Source organism: Capra hircus, unplaced genomic scaffold (assembly GCF_001704415.2).
Source record: "Capra hircus breed San Clemente unplaced genomic scaffold, ASM170441v1, whole genome shotgun sequence".
Lineage (NCBI taxonomy): Eukaryota > Metazoa > Chordata > Mammalia > Artiodactyla > Bovidae > Capra > Capra hircus.
The window spans coordinates 356,140-375,294 of NW_017189541.1; the positions used below are offsets into that span (position 1 = coordinate 356,140).

The 19,155-nt window shown below is 50.6% G+C and overlaps 1 protein-coding gene across 3 annotated transcripts in view; it reads right to left on the reverse strand.

The window, feature by feature from the left end:
- The window catches only part of DHRSX (dehydrogenase/reductase X-linked), a 182,244-nt gene that overhangs the window by 27,153 nt on the left and 135,936 nt on the right, over nucleotides 1–19,155 (reverse strand). For 2 of the 3 annotated variants that reach the window (XR_001917644.1, XR_001917643.1), the window contains exon 7: nucleotides 16,033–16,298. Coding sequence is in view for 1 of the 3 variants with exons in the window: in XM_018044442.1 (XP_017899931.1) it covers nucleotides 16,095–16,298 (204 nt within the window). In the remaining 2 variants the exon portion in view is untranslated. Of the gene's footprint in view, nucleotides 1–15,637; nucleotides 16,299–19,155 lie in introns of those variants that run through there. The other variant, XM_018044442.1, reaches the window with a different exon arrangement.

Genomic DNA, 19,155 nt, shown 5'->3' on the forward strand with positions numbered 1-19,155 from the left:
TAAATGAGCTGACTCTGTGAGTCCTTCCCTGGGCAGAACACCCGCTGCCTCATGTTCTCCTCCTGCCTGTTGTTGAGAAGAAAGCTTTCGCCTCCTAGGACTTCACCGAATGCCAAAGAATGAAGCGAATCAGAGAAGAGAGCAAAAGCAGAAACAAAGGGAAAGAGTCAACGGAGACCAAGGGCAACCAGCTCAGCCATTAAGCAAAGCCAAGGGCCTCCCGTTCCTCCTCAAGGGCTGGAGGTAATATTCTGAGCCCTGTCCTCTGAGCTGTATTGCAGACACTGAAGCCCCCAGGAGGTGGAAGAAGTTAACGGTGTGCCCCGCCCACCAGCACGGGGACCCCCAGATGGCTGGAAGCAGAAGGTGGGTGATGCTGGCTCCCAATGACATCACCACCAGCCAATCAGAAGATGGTCCAGCAGGTGATCACACACCCTGGCACCCTCTGCCTCACTCTGTCTTTAAAAAAAAGGCAATTCCCAGAAGGTCTTCAGGGACCTTGAAATGAGCCTGAAATGAACTCTTCAGGGAGTTCAGGTCTCTGACCATGAAATGCTTGTCTGTGTAGTTGGACCTACATGGGGTGCCTTGCAGAGAAACCCATCTCCCTCCGCTTCTGTCTCGTTCCACATCCGTCTTTACCTCTCTCTCTGCTTCTCTCAACAAAGGTCCTTCTAGTCAAGGCTACGGTTTTCCCAGGAGTCACGTACGGATGTGAGAGTTGGACTGTAAAGAAAGCTGAGCGCCGAAGAATGGATGCTTTTGAACTGTGGTGTTGGAGAAGGCTCTTGAGAGTCCTTTGGACTGCAAGGAGATCCAACCAGTCCATCCTAAAGGAGATCAGTCTTAGGTGTTCATTGGAAGGACTGATGGTGAAGCTGAAACTCCAATACTCTGGCTACCAGATTCGAAGAACTGACTCATTGTAAAACACCCAGATGCTGGGAAAGACTGAGGGCAGGAGGAGAAGGGGACAACAGAGGATGAGATGGTTGGATGGCATCACCGACTCGATGGACATGCGTTTGGGGAAACTCCGGGAGATGGCGATGGACAGGGAAGCCTGGCACGCTGCAGGCCATGGGGTTGCAAAGAGTCGGACACGACCGAGCAACTGAACTGAACTGAAACGACTGTTTGTCTCTCTCTGTCTGCTTCTATCTCTTTCTGTTTTTCTCTCTCTGTTTCTCTCTGTCTCTCTCTGCTTCTCTCTGTCTCCTTCCCTTTTCCTCCTCCCCTCGTGACCACAGAGGTCCAGAGCGAAGCTGGAAATGGCACCACGGCACCGCGATCCCAGACAGGGCAAGGGTGTCAGTGCCTCTTGGCGCTGGCAGGGCCCCTTGCCTGGATCCTCTTAACATCCCCAGTCTCTGTCCACGCCGTCGGGCTGGGTCCATCCAGCGGCTGAGGCTGCGTCTCGGGGAGGGGCCCCGCACCGGGCGGGCGGGCAGGCAGGTGTGGGGGGGAACGGATGTTCTGAGACGCACATCCACCAGCTTCTCCTCCCTCCCAGACCCTTGAGTGCTCTGAGAAAGGGCCGCCAGGGACACCTCTGCCTTAGAAGTAAGCAACAGAGCTCAAGGGCTGGGGTGGATCTCAGCGGCTCTGCCATTTATTTATTTTTTTAAAATCTGGTCTGGAACACACGGATAACTCACTTGGAATTTTAATGTGCATCCCAGCTCTGCTGTTCTAAAAGCTAGTTGCACGCAACTTCGAATGGCTTAGTCTTTGGAGCGGGACCTTGGGGTCTGCAAAGGACCCTGATCTCCAGGGGACGCTGGCAATGTCTGGGGACATTGGGACACAGATACCCAGCATCTGGGGTGTTATCACAGTGGTGGGGCTCCTGGCGTGTGGTGGGGGGTGGCCAGGGACGCTGCCCCATCCCCTCGGTGCCCAGGATGCCCCACAGCAGAGAGTCCAGCCCCAGGCATCAGTAGGGCTGAGGCTGAGAAACCTTGATTTAGCTTAAGAGGCGCAGCCTGTGTGTCTACGTATCCATCACTGGTCTCTTATGTATCCATCATCTAGCACGTATCTTTATTTTCTGTTTTTATCCTTCCTCCTACCAGCGCCACCTGGGAAGCCCAGGAGATGCGGGTTCCATTCCTGGGTCGGGAAGATCCCCTGGAGACGGAAATGGCAACCCAGTCCAGTGTTCTTGCCTGGAGAATCCCATGGACGGAGGAGCCTGGTGGGCTACAGTCCATGGGGTCGCAGGGGGTCAGACATGACTGAGCGACTTCACTTTTCACTTTTCACTTTCATGCATTGGAGAAGGAAATGGAAACCCACTCTGGTGTTCTTGCCTGGAGAATCCCAGGGACGGAGGAGCCTGGTGGGCTGGGGTCCACAGGGTTGCAAAGAGTCAGACCCGACTGAACAACTAACACCTTCACTTTTTTTATATTGCTTTCTTTCGATGATGTATCTATCACTCACTGAGTATATATCTATCATCTATGAGTTGCCTATTTATCATCTATTATTTTCCGTTGTCCTTATCTATGTATCTGTCAGTATCTGTCTATTTCCTTGTCTTTCTATCTCTATCATCTATATATCTGAAATGTCTATTTATCCATCTGGGCTTCCCAGGTGGTGCCAGTGGAAAAAAAATCCCGCCTGTCAGCGCAGGAGACATAAGAGACTAGGGTTTGATTCCCGGGTGGGGAAGATCCCCTGGAGAAGGGCATGACAACCCACTCCAGTATTCTTGCCTGGAGAATCCCACGGACAGAGGAGCCTGGTGGGCTGCAGTCCATGGCGTTGCAAAGAGTCGAACGCAACTGAGTGACTAACACAAAACTAACTTTGGTAAAAAAATCTTTCTGCAATGCAGGAGGTGCGGGTTCGATCCCTGAGTCTGGAAGAGCCCCTGGAGGAGGAAATGGCAACCCACTCCAGCATTCTTGCCTGGGGCAGCCCATGGACAGAGGAGCCTGGCGTGCTGCAGTCCGTGGGGTCACAGAGTCGGACGTGACTGAGCGACTAACAATGACTTTTTTATATTCAGGAATCAAATTGTGAGAAATCCACAGTGCAGGCTTCTGGCCACTTGGTCCTGTTTCCTGGCCGTGTCCGGACGTCCCTCTGCAGATGCGCGAACCTCTCAGACATGTCCATTCGCTGGTGTGAGCCACTGGGGCTCTGGCCACCACTTTCCAAGTGGAGAGTTGCCACCTGCACCGCCTGGTGATGCTTCTGGTCATTTTCCTCGAGAGATAATTTTGCGTCTCTAACGTGACCACTTGCCATTTTCCCCAACACCCCAGGCAGGTCCTGAAAGCAAATCCCATGCTTCTGACAGCTTCTGGCGTTCTCTGAATCACCACGGACAGTTTCATTACTCTCTCCAGCCCTGCGGCCAGCACACCATCACTCACGCACTGCCTCTGAGGTCCTTCACCGTCTCGGAAATAGATGGCTGCATTTCATCCTGCTTTGGTACTTGTAAAAAACCTGCACGGAAAGAATTTCAAAGACTGGCGGGAAATTATAGAACCCGACGGGGTCTGGCCTTCCCAGGTGGCTCAGCATGTTAAACAACCTGCCTGTCAATGCAGGAGAAGAGGGTTCGATCCCTGGGTCAGGAAGATCCCCTAGAGGAGGAAATAGCAACCCACTCCAGTATTCTTGCCTGGAGAATCCCACGGACAGAGGAGCCTGGCGGGCTACAGTCCACGAGGTCGCAGAGAGACATAACCGAAGCGACCGAGCAACGGGGGGTCTGTTTCTTTCTATAATGAAGGTTGTTGGAAGTCTTCCTATTTTTGCTCCTTCCTCCCCTTCAGAGATGGCGTTTTGAAAGGAAGCAGCGTTTCCGCTACAAGGGAGCATTAAAGCCGGCTTGCCTTTGCCAAGGACACCTTGCGTGCTTAGTCACTCTGTCGTGCTCGACTCTTGCGACCCCATGGACTGCAGCCCACCAGGCTCCTCTGTCCATGGGATTCTCCAGGCAAGAGGACTGGAGTGGGTTGCCATGCCCTCCTCCAGGGGATCTTCCTGACCCAGGGATTGAGCTCAGGTCTCCCACACTGCAGCTCATTTTCACCACTGAGCCACTGTGGAAGCCCACAAGTGACCATTTTGTTTCTTCCCCTCAGGATATCCTTGAATGAAAAATTCTCAACGCATCTATACATCTGGCAGCAGAATAGACCAGAAGTCCCGAGGGTCCTTGAAGGACAATTTAAGCCTATTCTGGGTAAATGCATTCCTGAACTCACGACAGTGAAATGATTATTTGTGATTCTATGCACTTGGGGATTTTTAAAAACCCTTTTCAGTCACCCATGAGGGTAAAGAGGAACCACGCAAATAAGAATGTGTCTATGACATGCAACCCGAGTGTCAGAAATGAGGACACTGACCCGAAATAAGAAAAGTCAAAAATTAACGGCAGGCGTCAAACACAGGAAGTTCGACACGACCTCCTAAGAGGAAGGCTGAGAATTATAAAGAAAAAAGGGAAGAAATCGATGCAGTTGATATCACCAGAATTTGTAAGTTAGTAACAAAAGCAAAGAGTGCTAGAAGTTAGTGAACCTCAGAAAATGCTTTGTTGAAAGTGAAAGTCGCTCAGTCGTGTCTGACTCTTTGCGACCTCACGGACTATACAGTCCATGGAACTCTCCAGGCCAGAATACTGGAGTGGGTAGCCTTTCCCTTCTCCAGGGCATCTTCCCAACCCAGGGATCGAACCCCTGCATCGCAGGCGGATTCTTTACCAGCTCAGCCACCAGGGAAGCCTAAGAATACTGGAGTGGGGTAGCCTATCCCTTCTCCAGGGGATCTTCCCGACCCAGGATTCAAACCAGGGTCTCCTGCATTGCAGGCGGATTCTTTACCAACTGAGCTATCAGGGAAGACCTACAAACAAAGGTTGCTAAGGCGAGTTATAGTCCTGTGCCATGGTTTGCTTCATTGAAGAGAGCCTCAGAGACTGGGGAGTTCTCAAGCGTCTTACTACACATGCACACTCCCCTACCACACATGCAGACACCCAGGACATCGCTATGTCTGGGATAGTGTTTGTGCTTCTGTGGCCTTTGTTAAACAAACCCCTAGGATAGCGGGACCCAGACAACACCACACACACAACTTCAACTCATTTCTTAAATGACACATTTAGTGACTACGGAGCCTGGATGGAAAACCACGCCTGGCATGGATTTGCCCCTAAGCGTCCCTCAGACAGAATGCATAGGTCTCGCTGTCCACTCAGCAAACCCGGGTATAGACAGGGCACGTGTTAGCAGCATCAGTTGATGGAAGAAGAGTCAGCAGGACAGACACCAAAAAGCTTAATGACGGCGCCCATTGTGAGACCTGATCCATCCTGAGGACCAGGCCACTTGGGAAACAGGCATGGTGCTACCTCCCTGACCCACCCCGTGGGTCTTCTGAGAAGCTTCCCCAATCAGCCTCCCAAACCCTCCAGCCTCGGAGGGAGTCTGGTTCACCTGCTATTGTTGTATTTCCTAAAAGCCAGGGTGAGAGGTGTTTATGAAATAGACACCCTCAAAATTCAGTTGGTATCAAGACAGAGGAAGCTTCAACTGGGTCGCATTTGACACAGACCTGCTTTTGCAGAGCTCAGTCCCATGAAAAGTGCCTCTTATCACATCCAGTATATCCCCAGTTTCTAGGCATTAGGAATTTATATCTTGGGGCTATTACTCATCCCACCCTAGATGGCTAGCTCCTGTAGGACAAGAGCTCTGTGGCACTCAACAGTGAGCTCCATCCAGTGTTTGCTCAGAGCCTGGCTGGGTAGCCCTACTCTACACACGGTTGCTGGAAGGATGGATGGATGGATGTGTGAGTGGTTGGATGGATAGATCAGTGGTTGATTTATGCATGGATGGATGGATGGATTGGGGGGTGGATGGATGGATGAATGGATACATAGATGGATGGATGGGTAGATGGATGGATGGATGGATAAACAGATGGATGGATGGATTGATGAAGGATGGATAGATGAAAGGTTCGATGGATGAATGGACACACAGATAGATGGATGGGTGGATGGATGGAGATAGATGATGGATGGATGTGTGGATGGATAGATGGATGAATGGATATATAGGTAGATGGATGGGTAGATGGACAGATGGGTGGATAGACAGATGAGTGGATGAAGGATGGATAGATGAAATGTTGGATGGATGAATGGACACATAGATGGATGGATGGGTGGATGGATGGATGAGTAGATGGATGGGTGAAAGGAAGGATGGATGGATGGGTGGGTGGTTTGATGGAGGGATAGATGATGGATGGATGGATGGATAGATGAATGGATATATAGATGCATGGATGTATAGATAGATGGATAGATGGGAGGATGGATGGATAGGTGGGTGGGTGGATGGATAGATGGACTGATGGATGGGTGGGTGGTTTGATGGAGGGGTAGATGATGGATGGATGGATGGGTGGGTGGGTGGGTGGATGGATGGAGAGATAGATGATGGATAGGTGGATGGATGGATGAATGGATACATAGATGGATGGATGGGTGGATGGGTGGAGAGACAGATGATGGATGGATGGATGGCTGGGTGGATGGATGGATGAATGGATACATAGATGGATGGATGGGTAGATGGACAGATGGGTGGATAGATAGATGGATGGATGAAGGATGGATAGATGAAATGTTGGATGGATGAACGGACATATAGATGGACGGATGAGTAGATGGATGGGTGAATGGATACGTGGATGGATGGATGGATGGATGGATGGGTGAATGGATACGTGGATGGATGGATGGATGGATGGATGGGTGGATGGATGGGTTGATGAAAGCATGGATGGGTGAATGGGTGAAAGGAAGGATGGATGAAGGATGGATGGATGAGGCGGTCATCCCCATTGGTGAACAGAACTCACTGATGCTACATGGAAGGGATGAACAAGCAGCCTTCCTGACAAACACACACGCTGCGGGTCCACCTACCAAATCACAGTTTGCCCAGGGACGAAAGGTCCTCCATCCCTGTGCGTGTCCACACCGCCCACTCCCAGGTTCCCTGGACATCAGCGCCAGGCTCTAACCCAGAATCCCAGTGCTCATGATGCCTCAGATTCAGCCGTACTCACCCAGGGGTGCACAGGACCTCTCCAGGTGCCGGACAGTGTCTCCGAGCTCTGAGGAATGTTCCACAGTCAGCTGTGGAGGGAACATGGTAAGTTCTCCAGAACCGAGTTCTCTCTCTCCCCTGGTGAACAAGGGCTTCCTGGGTGGCTCAGGGGGTAAAGAATCTGCCTGCCAATGCAGGAGACATGGGTTAGATTTCCTAGGGTCAGGAAGATCCCCTGGAGAAGGGACTGGCTATCCACACCCCAGTATTCTTGCCTGGAGAATCCCATGGACAGAGGAGCCTGGAGGGCTACAGTCCACGGGGTTGCAAAGAGTCAGACATGACTGAGCAACTGAGCATGCATGCCCGCCTAGTGGATGAATGACGTAAGGGCAGTCATAAGATGAGACGGGGCCATCTGAGGCCAGGGTCCTACATGGTTCCACTTGACATTGGAGCCTCTCTTTGCTCAAGGATTATGGAATGTCCCAGGGATTCTCGAGAGGCTCAGCAAGAACAAGAACTCAGCAAGCTTGTTTCCTCAGTGACAAAGGATGGCGGCTTGGCCAAGTTCCCCACCCTGAGCCCGTACTTAGGAACCACCTTTGTGATGACGGGGAGAGTAGCTGGCGCTTGCGGACGATGACCTCAAGCCCTGCAATCAACCTCTGGGGACACACAAACCTCAAAGCCTGAGGTCTTCCTGTGAGTCAAGATTCTACTTCTTAGAACATCATTCCGGCTGTTCGGAAATATTAGATGAGGCACGCCTCCATCTTGGTTTCAACACAGGAAGTAATCCTAGTTCTCAAACAGGACAGTCATGTCTATAGGACTTGGCAGAATATCTGAGCAGTTCTGGGAGGTGCCAGCATTCAGGGCTGAAAGCTGCATCTCAGTGGGTCTCAAACTTGTCTGAGCAAGACGATGGCTAGAGGAGGTCTAATAAATGCTGATGCCCCAAGGGATGAGTTTGGGAATTCTGTTGAAGGTGAGGCTGAGCATTAATTGTTTTCAGAGGCTCCCTTAGTGTGCAGCCAAAACCCACCAGCTTTACCAGACCTTATCATCATACAGTTACCAAGTTGTGTCCAACTACTTGTGACTCCATGGACTGCGACACGCCAGGCTTCCCTATCCCTCACTATCTCCTGGAGCTTGCCCAAGTTCATGTCCACTGAATCGGCGATGCCATCCAACCCTCTCATCCTCTGTCACCCTCTTCTCCTCCTGCCCTCAATCTTTCCCAGCATCAGGATCTTTTCCAATGAGTTGGCTCTTCACATCAGGTGGCCAAAGTATTGGAGCTTCAGCTTCAGTCCTTCCGATGAGTATTCAGGGCTGGACCTTGGGGATGGTCTTCACCACCCAGGACAGGCTTGAGCACATGGATGGTTTGATGGTGGAGAGGACGTGCTGGGGGTGGGGGTGTCCTTATTGGCTGTAGACTTGCTTGTCTTTCTTGAGGTTGGAAGGAATGTGAGCAAGGAAGGCTATAGCATTTGCAGTTCCAGTGCAAAATGAAACTGGGGATTCCTTGTTTTCACGTCATTAAGAACTTCAAGAGGGTGGTCACAGGGCATTAAGGCAATAGACGTTCTTATGAACCCAGGGTCCTGTGTAGCTACATGGGTCAGTCAACCAGGAAATCAACTCTGAGTATGTATACAAGAAGCTGTGATCTCCATGGTTTTCCAGGTCATCAGAGAAGGAACAAATGTTTTCTGAGCTTTCAAGCCTTCTGGTTCATGTAGGGTGTAGTGGATGAAATACTGTCTACGAAAAATTATGAGCACATCTTAATCCCTAATATTGGTGGATATGACTGTTGGCAAAAGGGGGTCTTGGCAGATGTAACTAATGAGGGATCTTGAGCTGAAGAGGTCATTCTTGACTATCCAGATAGAAGTGAAGAGTCTGAGATGAGGTTCCTCCTGGATAGGGGTGGCCTTAAACCCAGGCACAGGGTCCTTGTAAGACATGGAAGAGGAGAGACACGGACGCAGCGGAGAAGCCACGTGGAGACAGAGGCATAGATGGGAAGGAGGCGGCCACCAGCCCAGGGACGGACGCCTGGAGCCCCTGGAAGCTGGAAGAGGCAGGGAGGACCCTTCCCTGGAGACTCTGGACAGAGCTTAGCCTTGGGACACCATGACAATTTGAGGACCATCTCCAGGGCTGGGGGAGGATTGATGTCTGTTGATTTCAGCCACCCGTTTGGGGTCCTTAGATACAGCTGCCCCAGGACCCTCGTGTAGACGGCACAAGAATGAGCTGGGTGAATCAGCAGGGTCGTCCACTGGGACCACGGGCCCCCATCACACAGAGATCCAAGCGATGAGTCACTGGGACCCACCAATCGTCTTGTGGGTTCACACGGTGATTGTCACTTCTCCAGCAGGGATGAAGGAGGTCGGGAACCTCTGACCCTTGGCTTCCACGGTCTCTGAGACCTCTGCCTGCTCTCTTCCTGGTGCTGGTCCCCGGTCCCCGGGAGACTCCTTGTCATGCCACGGCTCTCCTGAGAAGGGTGTCAGGATGTCTCTTACGCAAGTAGACGTCCTGCAGAGTCAGGGCACCTAGAGAACTCTCTGGCTTGTTCCTTCCAGGCCACCATGTGGATAGTCCTGTGAGCTGATGTCTCATCTCTGCCAACCACAGCTGCACACGGGCGAGACAGCGAGGACCTCAAATGCACACGTCCTCATCTCCCGCTTGTTTACACTAACGCCTCCTGGTCCTGCAACACCGAATCTGTTGCACCCCGTTCATCTGTAATGAAAACACTGTCTCTGGGGTTAGACACACCTCAGGGTCCCACCCAAGGGCCACCAGGACCTTGAAACAAGGTCAGACACTGAGTCTTTAGGGGGCAGTTTCCCACCCACTTGGTGGATTTACAATTCTCCCCATGGTGCACAGGGGGACGACACCTGGTGTCCACATACTACGGACCTTGGATAAGTCTGACCGTCCCCCCTTTTCTGTAGATAAAGTTTTATTAGAACACAGCCGCACACGTTAGCATTGTGTCTGTAGCTCCCTGTGTGTGGTATGGAAGAGCTGAAGGGTTGTAAGAGAAAATATATAGCCCTGCCATAGGAAGACACTTATTAACTGGTCATTTACGTAAAAAGTTGGCTCTTCTGGAATGCCATCTATCTGAATATCATCACTCATCAATATCTATCTATCAATCCATCATATCTACCCATCCACCCACCCATCCATCATCTGTATCACCCATCCACCCAACCATAACATCTATCATCAACCCTGAATATCTGTCTATCCATCCTGTCTCTCTGTCTGTCTGTCCATCCGTCCATCCATCCATCCATCATGTCTATCATCAATCTTGAATATCTATCATATCTGTCTGTCTATGCAACCATCATATCTGTCCATCCATCGGTCCATCCATCACACCTATCATCAACCCTGAATATCTGTCTATCCATCCATCCTATCTGTCTGTCCATCCATCCATCCATCATGTCTATCATCAATCTTGAATATCTATCATATCTATCTGTCTATGCAACCATCATATCTGTCCATCCATCCATCCATCCATCACACCTATCAATCCTGAATATCTATCCATCCATTCTATATATCTGTCTATCCATTCATCAAATCTACCTACCCAGCCATCCAGCATATCTCTCTGTCAATCCATCATATCTATCCATCCGTCCATCACAGCTCTCTATCATCAATCCTGAATATCTATCCATCCATCCTGTCTGTCCATCCATCTATCCATCCATCCATGTCTATCGTCAGTCCTGAATATCATCGTATCTGTCTACCCGACCATCATATCTACCCATCCATCCATCACACCTATAATCCTAACATCTATTTATCCATCCATTCTATCCAGATATCTATCCAACCATCACATGTATCTAGTCATCCATCTACCCATCATGTCTAGCAATCCTGAATATCTATCATATCTCTCTGTCTGTCCAACCATCATATCCATCCGTCCATTACACCTGTCATCAATCCGGAATACCTATCCATCCATTCCATCTATCTATCTATCTACCCAACCATCTTATCTATCCATCCATCCATCCATCCATCATCTCCATCATAAGCCCTGCATATCTATCGTATCTATCCATCCATCCAGCATATCCATCTATCCTGAATATCTATCAATCAATTGGTGTATCAGTCAGCCTATCTGTATCATATATCTATCTTTCTATCCATCTCTTTCCATCTATGATTCTATATGTCTACCTAAATATCATCTAGCCAGCATCTATCTACCTATCCATCTGTCTGAACATCATGCCTAATATACATCTATCTACCTACCTATCCATCTGTCTACCTAAACCATAACATCCAGGCACCTGATACTCTTTTAGAACAGAGAGCTGAATGAATAAACCGAGATGAGCCGATGAGTAAATGATGTCCGTGAAAGGCTCTTGCCCTATACCTTAGAGCACAAATCTCTAGAATCTTTTCCTGTCTTTTGCTTCTACAGAGAAGCAGAGCTACCGAGGAGAGGTGGAAGCAAAGCCCCCATGGGCACGCCATCCTCAAGGCAGATGGCGACAAGCAGAGAGGGGAATGAAATCGCACAGCTCCCGGGAGGGTACCGTTCGTGGTGGTGCTCCCATACCAGGGGCCGTGTGTGTGATGAGGACGTTGTGAGTTTCTGGGGACACTGTCATGACAGCTGTGTCCTGTGACTCAAAGCTGTGCCAGGGACCCTGTGGGAGCTTCCTCCTGTCCAGTGCGACCAGGCAAATGGCATTGCCACACAACCAACACCGTGTGCCCAGAAGACCCATCACCAGAAATAAAGTTTGGGCAGCGTCCCTGCAGCCCCATCCACACTGAAGAGCCAGGTATTGAACAGCAAGACACAGCTCCGGCATCTTTGCTTAGAAGCAGATTTGTTTCAAGTTGAACACCTTCGCCGAGAAACGCGCCCTGCCCCAGAGGCAGGAGACTGAGAGAGAATCCCTTCTTGGTCGTCTTGAGTATTCCCAAGCGAGAGCTGTGGTGTTCCTTCATGGCTTTATTAAGTGACTGTTGAATAAACACTTTGTCCCAGAAAAATGAACCCTCCTTCACTGTTGGTGAGAACGTGAATCGTGCATACGCTACGGAGAACAGGATGGAGGTTTTGCAAAAAAAAAAATTAAACAGAAGAGTTGCCGTACGATCTAGCAATTCCACATCAGGTTGTATATCCAGAAAAGGGGAAAACTCTAACTTGAATAGACACACGGACCCCACTGATCACACCAGCACCATTTACAACAGCCGAAACATGGCAGCAACCTAAGCGTCCATCTTCAGGTGAATGGGTCAGAAAGACGTGGTACGCACGCACACACACACACACACACACACACACACACACACACACACTGAAATAGCGCTCAGCCATGAAAAGGAATAAAATAATGACATTTACAGCAACATGGAAGAACCTAGAGATTATCACACTAAGTGAAGTCAGACCCAGAAAGGCAAGTACCGTATGACACTCACTTACATGTGAAATCTTAAAAAAAAAAAAAAAGACGCAAATGAATTTATTTACGAAACAGAAGTAGACTCTCACAGACATAGAGATCAGACTTGTGGTTGCCAAAGAGGAGAAGGTGGGGAAGGAATATATTAGGAATTTGGAATTAACACACGCAGACTACTGTATCCGTACCACTCAGGGAGTTCTATTCAATATCTCATAATAACCAATAATGGGAAAGAATCTGAAAAAGAATATGTGTGTATATATAGGGTTGGGCAAAAAGTTCCCTTGGGTTTTTCACAACATCTTCAGTTCAGTCCAGTCACTCTGTCGTGTCCGACTCTGCGAACCCCATGGACTGCAGCGTGCCAGGCTTCCCTGTCCATCACCAACTCCGGGAGCCTGCTCAAACTCACATCCATCAAGTCAGTGATGCCATCCAACCAGTCGGTGATGCCATCCAACCATAACATCTTATGGAACCTCACACAGATGTTCTGGCCCACCCAAGGTATTCATAACTGAACTACTTTGCTGTACACCTGAAAACTAACACCATATTGCAAATTAAGTATAGTTTTAAAAAACGTTTTAAAAAAATAAACACTCCATTCCGGAAGCACGCTCCATCCATCTTATACTTGTGAAGGATAAACCCAACTCTGGAAGAGATGCTGGTTGCAACCCCAATGCCTAGTGTGCTGGAAGCCCGATGTCAGGTTTGGGGCCTCCATAGGGTTTCATTTGTCGAGGGAATGTGGATAGCTAACCAGTGGTCACTGGTCTTGAAATCCAGGGTGCGGTCTGGCAGGAAACACATACAGTCATTTCGCTAGCATCCCACGTGTCTGAACTCTCCACGCTAGACTCTGAGAACCCAAAAGCCGTTCTCAGAGACAGGATCGAGCCTTCCTTGACCTGACTGGTGGGCAGGGGTCCAGGCAGGAGTCCACCACCCTGTATGAGATGTTCATACAAGTCAACAAGTGTGTAAGTTTCTTGTATCAAATCACGATCATGGTGTTGGTGTTTTGTTGGTCATTTTAGTTGCTGTGTCTGACTCTTTGCAACCCCATTGCAGCCCAGCAGGCTCCTCTGTTCATGGGGATTCTCCAGGCAAGAAGACTGGAGTGGGTTGCCATTCCCTTCTCCAGGGAATCTTCCTGATTCAGGGATTGAACCCCGGTCTCCTACAATGGCAGACAGCTTCTGAGCCACCATGGAAGCCTTCCGGTGTTTTTTAAAAAACTGGAATTTATCCTCAGCTTCTTTTATAATGTCCTTTTTTGTTTCCACATTAAAAAAAATTTTTTTTTTTTTGCTGGACCACACAGCACGTGGGATCTTAGTTCCCTGACCAGGTATCAAACCCACATCCCTGGCACTGGAAGCCTGGAGTCTGAACCATTGGACCAGCAGGGAAGTCCATTGTCTCTCATTTCTGCAGATGCAGGGCTGAGCTCCCTGCAGAGGCTCCAGGGGAGGGTCCTTCCCATATCTTCCAGCTTCTGGGGGCTCCAGGCATCCGTCCCTGGGCTGGTGGCTGCTTCCCTCCCGTCTCTGCCTCCATCTCCACGTGTCTTCTCCTCTGCGTCCATGTCTCTCCTCTTCTGAGTCTTATAAGGACCCTATCATTGGGTTTAGGGCCACCCCCATCCAGGAGGACCTCATCTCAGACCCTTCACTTCACCACGTCTGCAAAGAGCCTATATTCACAGAAGGTCCCACTTCTAGGCTCCACCCATCAGAACCCAGTATCCTTCAGGAATGTTTTCAGGCTAACACAGCCTTCTCATTGATTGGCTTAAAACCATGGGAATCCATCCTCTCCCAGTCCTGACAATCAACCATCCATCGTCCCCCAGTCCTGGAGACCAGATGTCTGAGGTCAAGGGGTCCCAGGGCTGAGCTCCCTCCAGAGTCTCCAGGGGAGGGTCCTTCCCACCTCTTCCAGCTTCTGGGGGCTCCAAGCGGCCGTCCCTGGGCTGGCGTCTGCCTCCCTCCCGTCTCTGCCTCCACAGTCCCATGACCCCCTCCCCTTCCATAATCAAATCTCCCTCTACCTGTCTCTGATAAGCAACCTCACGCGCACACTGGTGAGCAAGAGCAACATCTTATCTGAAGAGCTTCATTATTATTGGCAATGATTCTTGTCCCAAATACGAACACATCTACGCATTCCCAGGCGGCAAAGTGGTAAAGAATCTGCCTGGCAATGCAAGAGACGAGAGACTGGGTTAAATCTCTGTGCCGGGGAGACCCCCTGGAGAAGGAGATGGCAACCCACTCTAGCATTGTTGCCTGGAGACTCCCCATGGACAGAGGAGCCTGGGGGGCTACAGTCCAGTGGATCGCAAAGAGTCGGACACGACTGAGCAACTGAAAAATGACAAGCACATTCTGGCTTGAAGGATAACCCACGTCCTGTGGTATAACCCATCCTCCAGGAGAGGGACATGCCCATATTAACAGATGATGAACGGAAGGGCAGAGAGCAGGAGAGAGGTTTCGTGTGCCCACTGAAGGGTGAGTGGACTGCAAAGCTGCCGTTCTACGACCGAGACCCTAAAAGGTGGTGGAGGTGGTCCAGACGCCCACATCCTGTCCATATCTGCGTCCTAGAGAGCCCCATGGGGACTGGTGTTCCGGGCTCCCGTGTTGTCACGTGTCCTACAGAATTACCTACCTCTCAGGAGACCGTCCTTCCATGAGTGGGGGGGTGAGACCCCTGGTGGGAGCCCTGGGGGCCACAGGTTAGCCCCTAGGAGCCAGTCCTCCTGAAGACAATGCGGGGTCACGTGACCCTTGAGCAAGACAGTAAAGAGGGAAGGCTCACAGCGTCTCCCTTTCTGGGAGCCAGGAATCAGAGACGCATCTCTGGCACGGTTCAGGAGTGAGACAGACGGGAACGCAGGACATCCTCGTAGCTACCGGACTTCCCTTGAAAGTGCCTGTTTCGCCCGAAACATGTCTACCCCAGGGTTCCACAGCGCCTCTGTGCTTAGGAAAGGGACACCGTCCATGAGGCTTGCAAGATTTAATGACTCAGAGCACCCAGTACAACTGGACACTTAGCGGGGATCACAGGATTCATGGCTGAGAACCACACCAGCTCAGGGGTCCACTCAGCATTCCTCTTTTCTGTGAGTTCCCACCCTGGTCTTGATGGGAGACCCTGGGGGGATACAGGACCCGGAGCACCAGGGGGATGAGGGTGATAGAGAGGTATGGTCCAGCAGAAACACACCTGTGAGTGTGGCACAGACCGTGCTGTTCCCCATTGGACCACGGTCTTCCTGGCGGGCCGCTACCCACCGAAGGTCTCCTGGGTCACGACGGGAGACCCTGGGGGGATACAGGACCAGGAGGGTCCGGGGGATGAAGGTGATGGAGAGTTGTGGTCCCGCACAAACAGACCTGCAAGTGTGGCGCCAACCGTGATGTTCCCTGGGTCGGACCACAGTCTTACCGGCAGCCCGCTACTCGCCAAAGGTCTCCCGGGTCACGTCGGTGATGCCTGTCAACTGGCAGCTTCTGGCCCAGAGCTGCCGCTGAAGCTCTGGGTCGTACGTGGCCTCTAGAGACCGGGTCTCCCTCTCATTGTAGAGATAGCGGCCACCGAGACCTTCCAGGGCTGGGGTGACTGCGGCATAGACGGAGGTCCAGGCTCCCTCATCTGGGGTCTGCGGGGAGAAGAAACACAGAGAAAGATGCTAACTGTCAGAGCAGGGACACGGGGTCTCGGGAGCCCACAGACATCGAGAGGGAGACACAGGGCCCCTTACCGGGGACCCATCGACTTATCAACTCAAGCCTGGCTGGCCAAGGCTGGGGGAGCTGGCACTCTGTGACCTCGCAATGGTGCACCCTTGTGGGTTGCGTTTCCACGTTGTTCTCATGCATTCCCACACACACGTGCAAAGAGCCTGTATGTGCTACATGTTAACTGTGCATGTTACACCCCCATTGCTCTGGACAACCAAAGGAAGCAGACTCTAAAGAGAAGGCTGGATACATCTCAAGAGAGCGGAGCTCTGTGGCTGCAATAAAAAAGGTCTTTCTCATGGATGTGACTCACTGCAGGAGCGAGACAAAGTAGACAAAGTGTGGGTTCTGGGCACAAACCCTGAGTTTAAATACTCAAGACTCCAGTTCTTTTTTTAAAAATTCATTTTATTGAAGTATAGTTGATTTATGAGGCTTCCCGGCTGGTACTAGCGGTAAAGAACCTGCCTGTCAATGCAGGAGACTCTAAGAGACACGGGAGACTGTAAGAGGTACAGGTTCGATCCCTGGGTTGGGAAGATCCTCTGCAGAAGGGCACGGCTACCCACTCCAGTGGGCTGCACCCACTCCCATATCCTTGCCTGGAGAATCCCACGGACAGAGGAGCCTGGGAGGTTACAGTCCGTGGGGTCGCAAGGAGTCGGACCCGCTTGAAGCAACTTAGCACGCATGCAGAGTTGATTTACAAGGTTGGGTTGATTCCTGCCATGCAGTGCAGCCTCTATGAAACCAGAATGCCAACTCACTGGGTCAAAGCAGATGGCGGTTCAGCCTCAGGGTTGAACGCGTGCTCTCTAGCAATTTTAGAGGAAATGTTCGGACAGCAGAGAGGTCCTTGCTTTCCAAGCAGGGGAGGAGATACGGTATGAGAACTGGAAAGTCTGAAAAGGAGCTTGAAAGGAATTAGAGAGACGGGAGAAAAGTGGACGCTGGGTGGAAGGCAGAAGGTTGGAATGTAACACACGCTGAGCTTCTGGGCTTAGGGCTCGTGCCTGGGCGTGATCACTGGATTAGAAGTCATGTCCAATTCTTTGCGACCCTGTGGACTGTAGCCCACCAGGCTCCTCCGTCCAGGGGATTCTCCAGACAAGAATACTGGAGTGGGTTGCCATTTCCTCCTCCAGGGGATCTTCCCAACCCAGGGATTGAACCTGCCTCTCCTTCCTATATTAGAAGGCAGATTCTTTACCACTGAGCCACCTAGGAATCAAGAAAACTCCCTTATCTTATTGTCAAGGTAACGGTCGTTCTCGAGCTTGTCACTTAAACTTTGGAAAATTCACTCAACTCGGCCTACCCTGGTCCTTCTCGTGTGCCTCTAAGAGTCTGTCTTTGGAAGCATCACCAGAAACAGATTGAGCCCAGGAGACAGCCTCATAGTCACATTTTCTAGATGGAGATAGGCTAAGAACATCTCCTGGGTAGTCATAGTGACAAATATCTTGTTCTCGGTCAGATGGATGACCAGGGAGCGCTGCACCTCCGCAGCAAAAACATGGTTAAATCAGCTCCCGGAGTGAGCCTGCTTCCTAAGTCGGTCATTCTCCAGGCTGAGATCCCAGGGGTCTGTGCCCAGAACCCCCACTTTGTCTCACCCCTGGAGTGAGTCACTTGCACGAGAAAGACCCTCTTTAATGTAGCCACAGGGCTCCGCTCTCTTGAGAGGCATCCAGTCTTGTCTTTAGAGGCTGCCTCCTTTGGGTCGTCCAGCGGGCATTGTCTGGGGAGGAAGGGGTCCACTCTGCTTCCCCTACACCTTGAAAATCCTCTTATCTGGGTAACAGTCCTTGTGATTGGTATGTCCAATGGAACACAAGGATGGCTGTTTTAGGCGATGGTGCCTGTGGTGTGCTGGACATGAACTTGGGATAGGCACTTTGCCAGAAACTTGGGTACAGTCAGGAGGGATGAGATGTCATGGGATTCTGTCTGTTGATGTGATTCCCAAGCACAAACATACTACACCCTCATGCATACACACTCACATATACCCAGGCACAGACATTCACGGGCACACACACACACCCACGCACATGCCAGTATTCACATGCTGACACAGTCACACGCACACACACACCCATGCACACAGATGCATGTATATGGACACACAAATATTCACATGCACACACTCACATGCACACACATGCATATGGACGCACAAATATACACATGAACAGACAGATATACTCAATGCACACACACCCAAGCACCCACATGTATTCACATGCACACACAAATATTCACATGCACACACACTCACAGCACACACACCCATGCACACAAATGCATTTATGAGCACAGGCACACACACCCACACACATTCACATGGATACACATAACCCAGGCACACACATATATTCACATGCACACACACACATGCACACACATGCATATGGACGCACAAATATACACATGAACAGACAGATATACTCAATGCACACACACCCAAGCGCCCACATGTATTCACATGCACACACTCACATGCACACACATGTATATGGACGCACAAATATACACATGAACAGACAGATATACTCAATGCACACACACCCATGCACACAAACGCACTTATATGCAGACACACACCCAGGCACACACAGTCACACGGATACACATACCTTCAGGCACACACATGCATTTACACAGATGCACACACTCACATGCACACACACCCATGCACACAAACGCACTTATATGCAGACACACACCCAGGCACACACAGTCACACGGATACACATACCTTCAGGCACACAC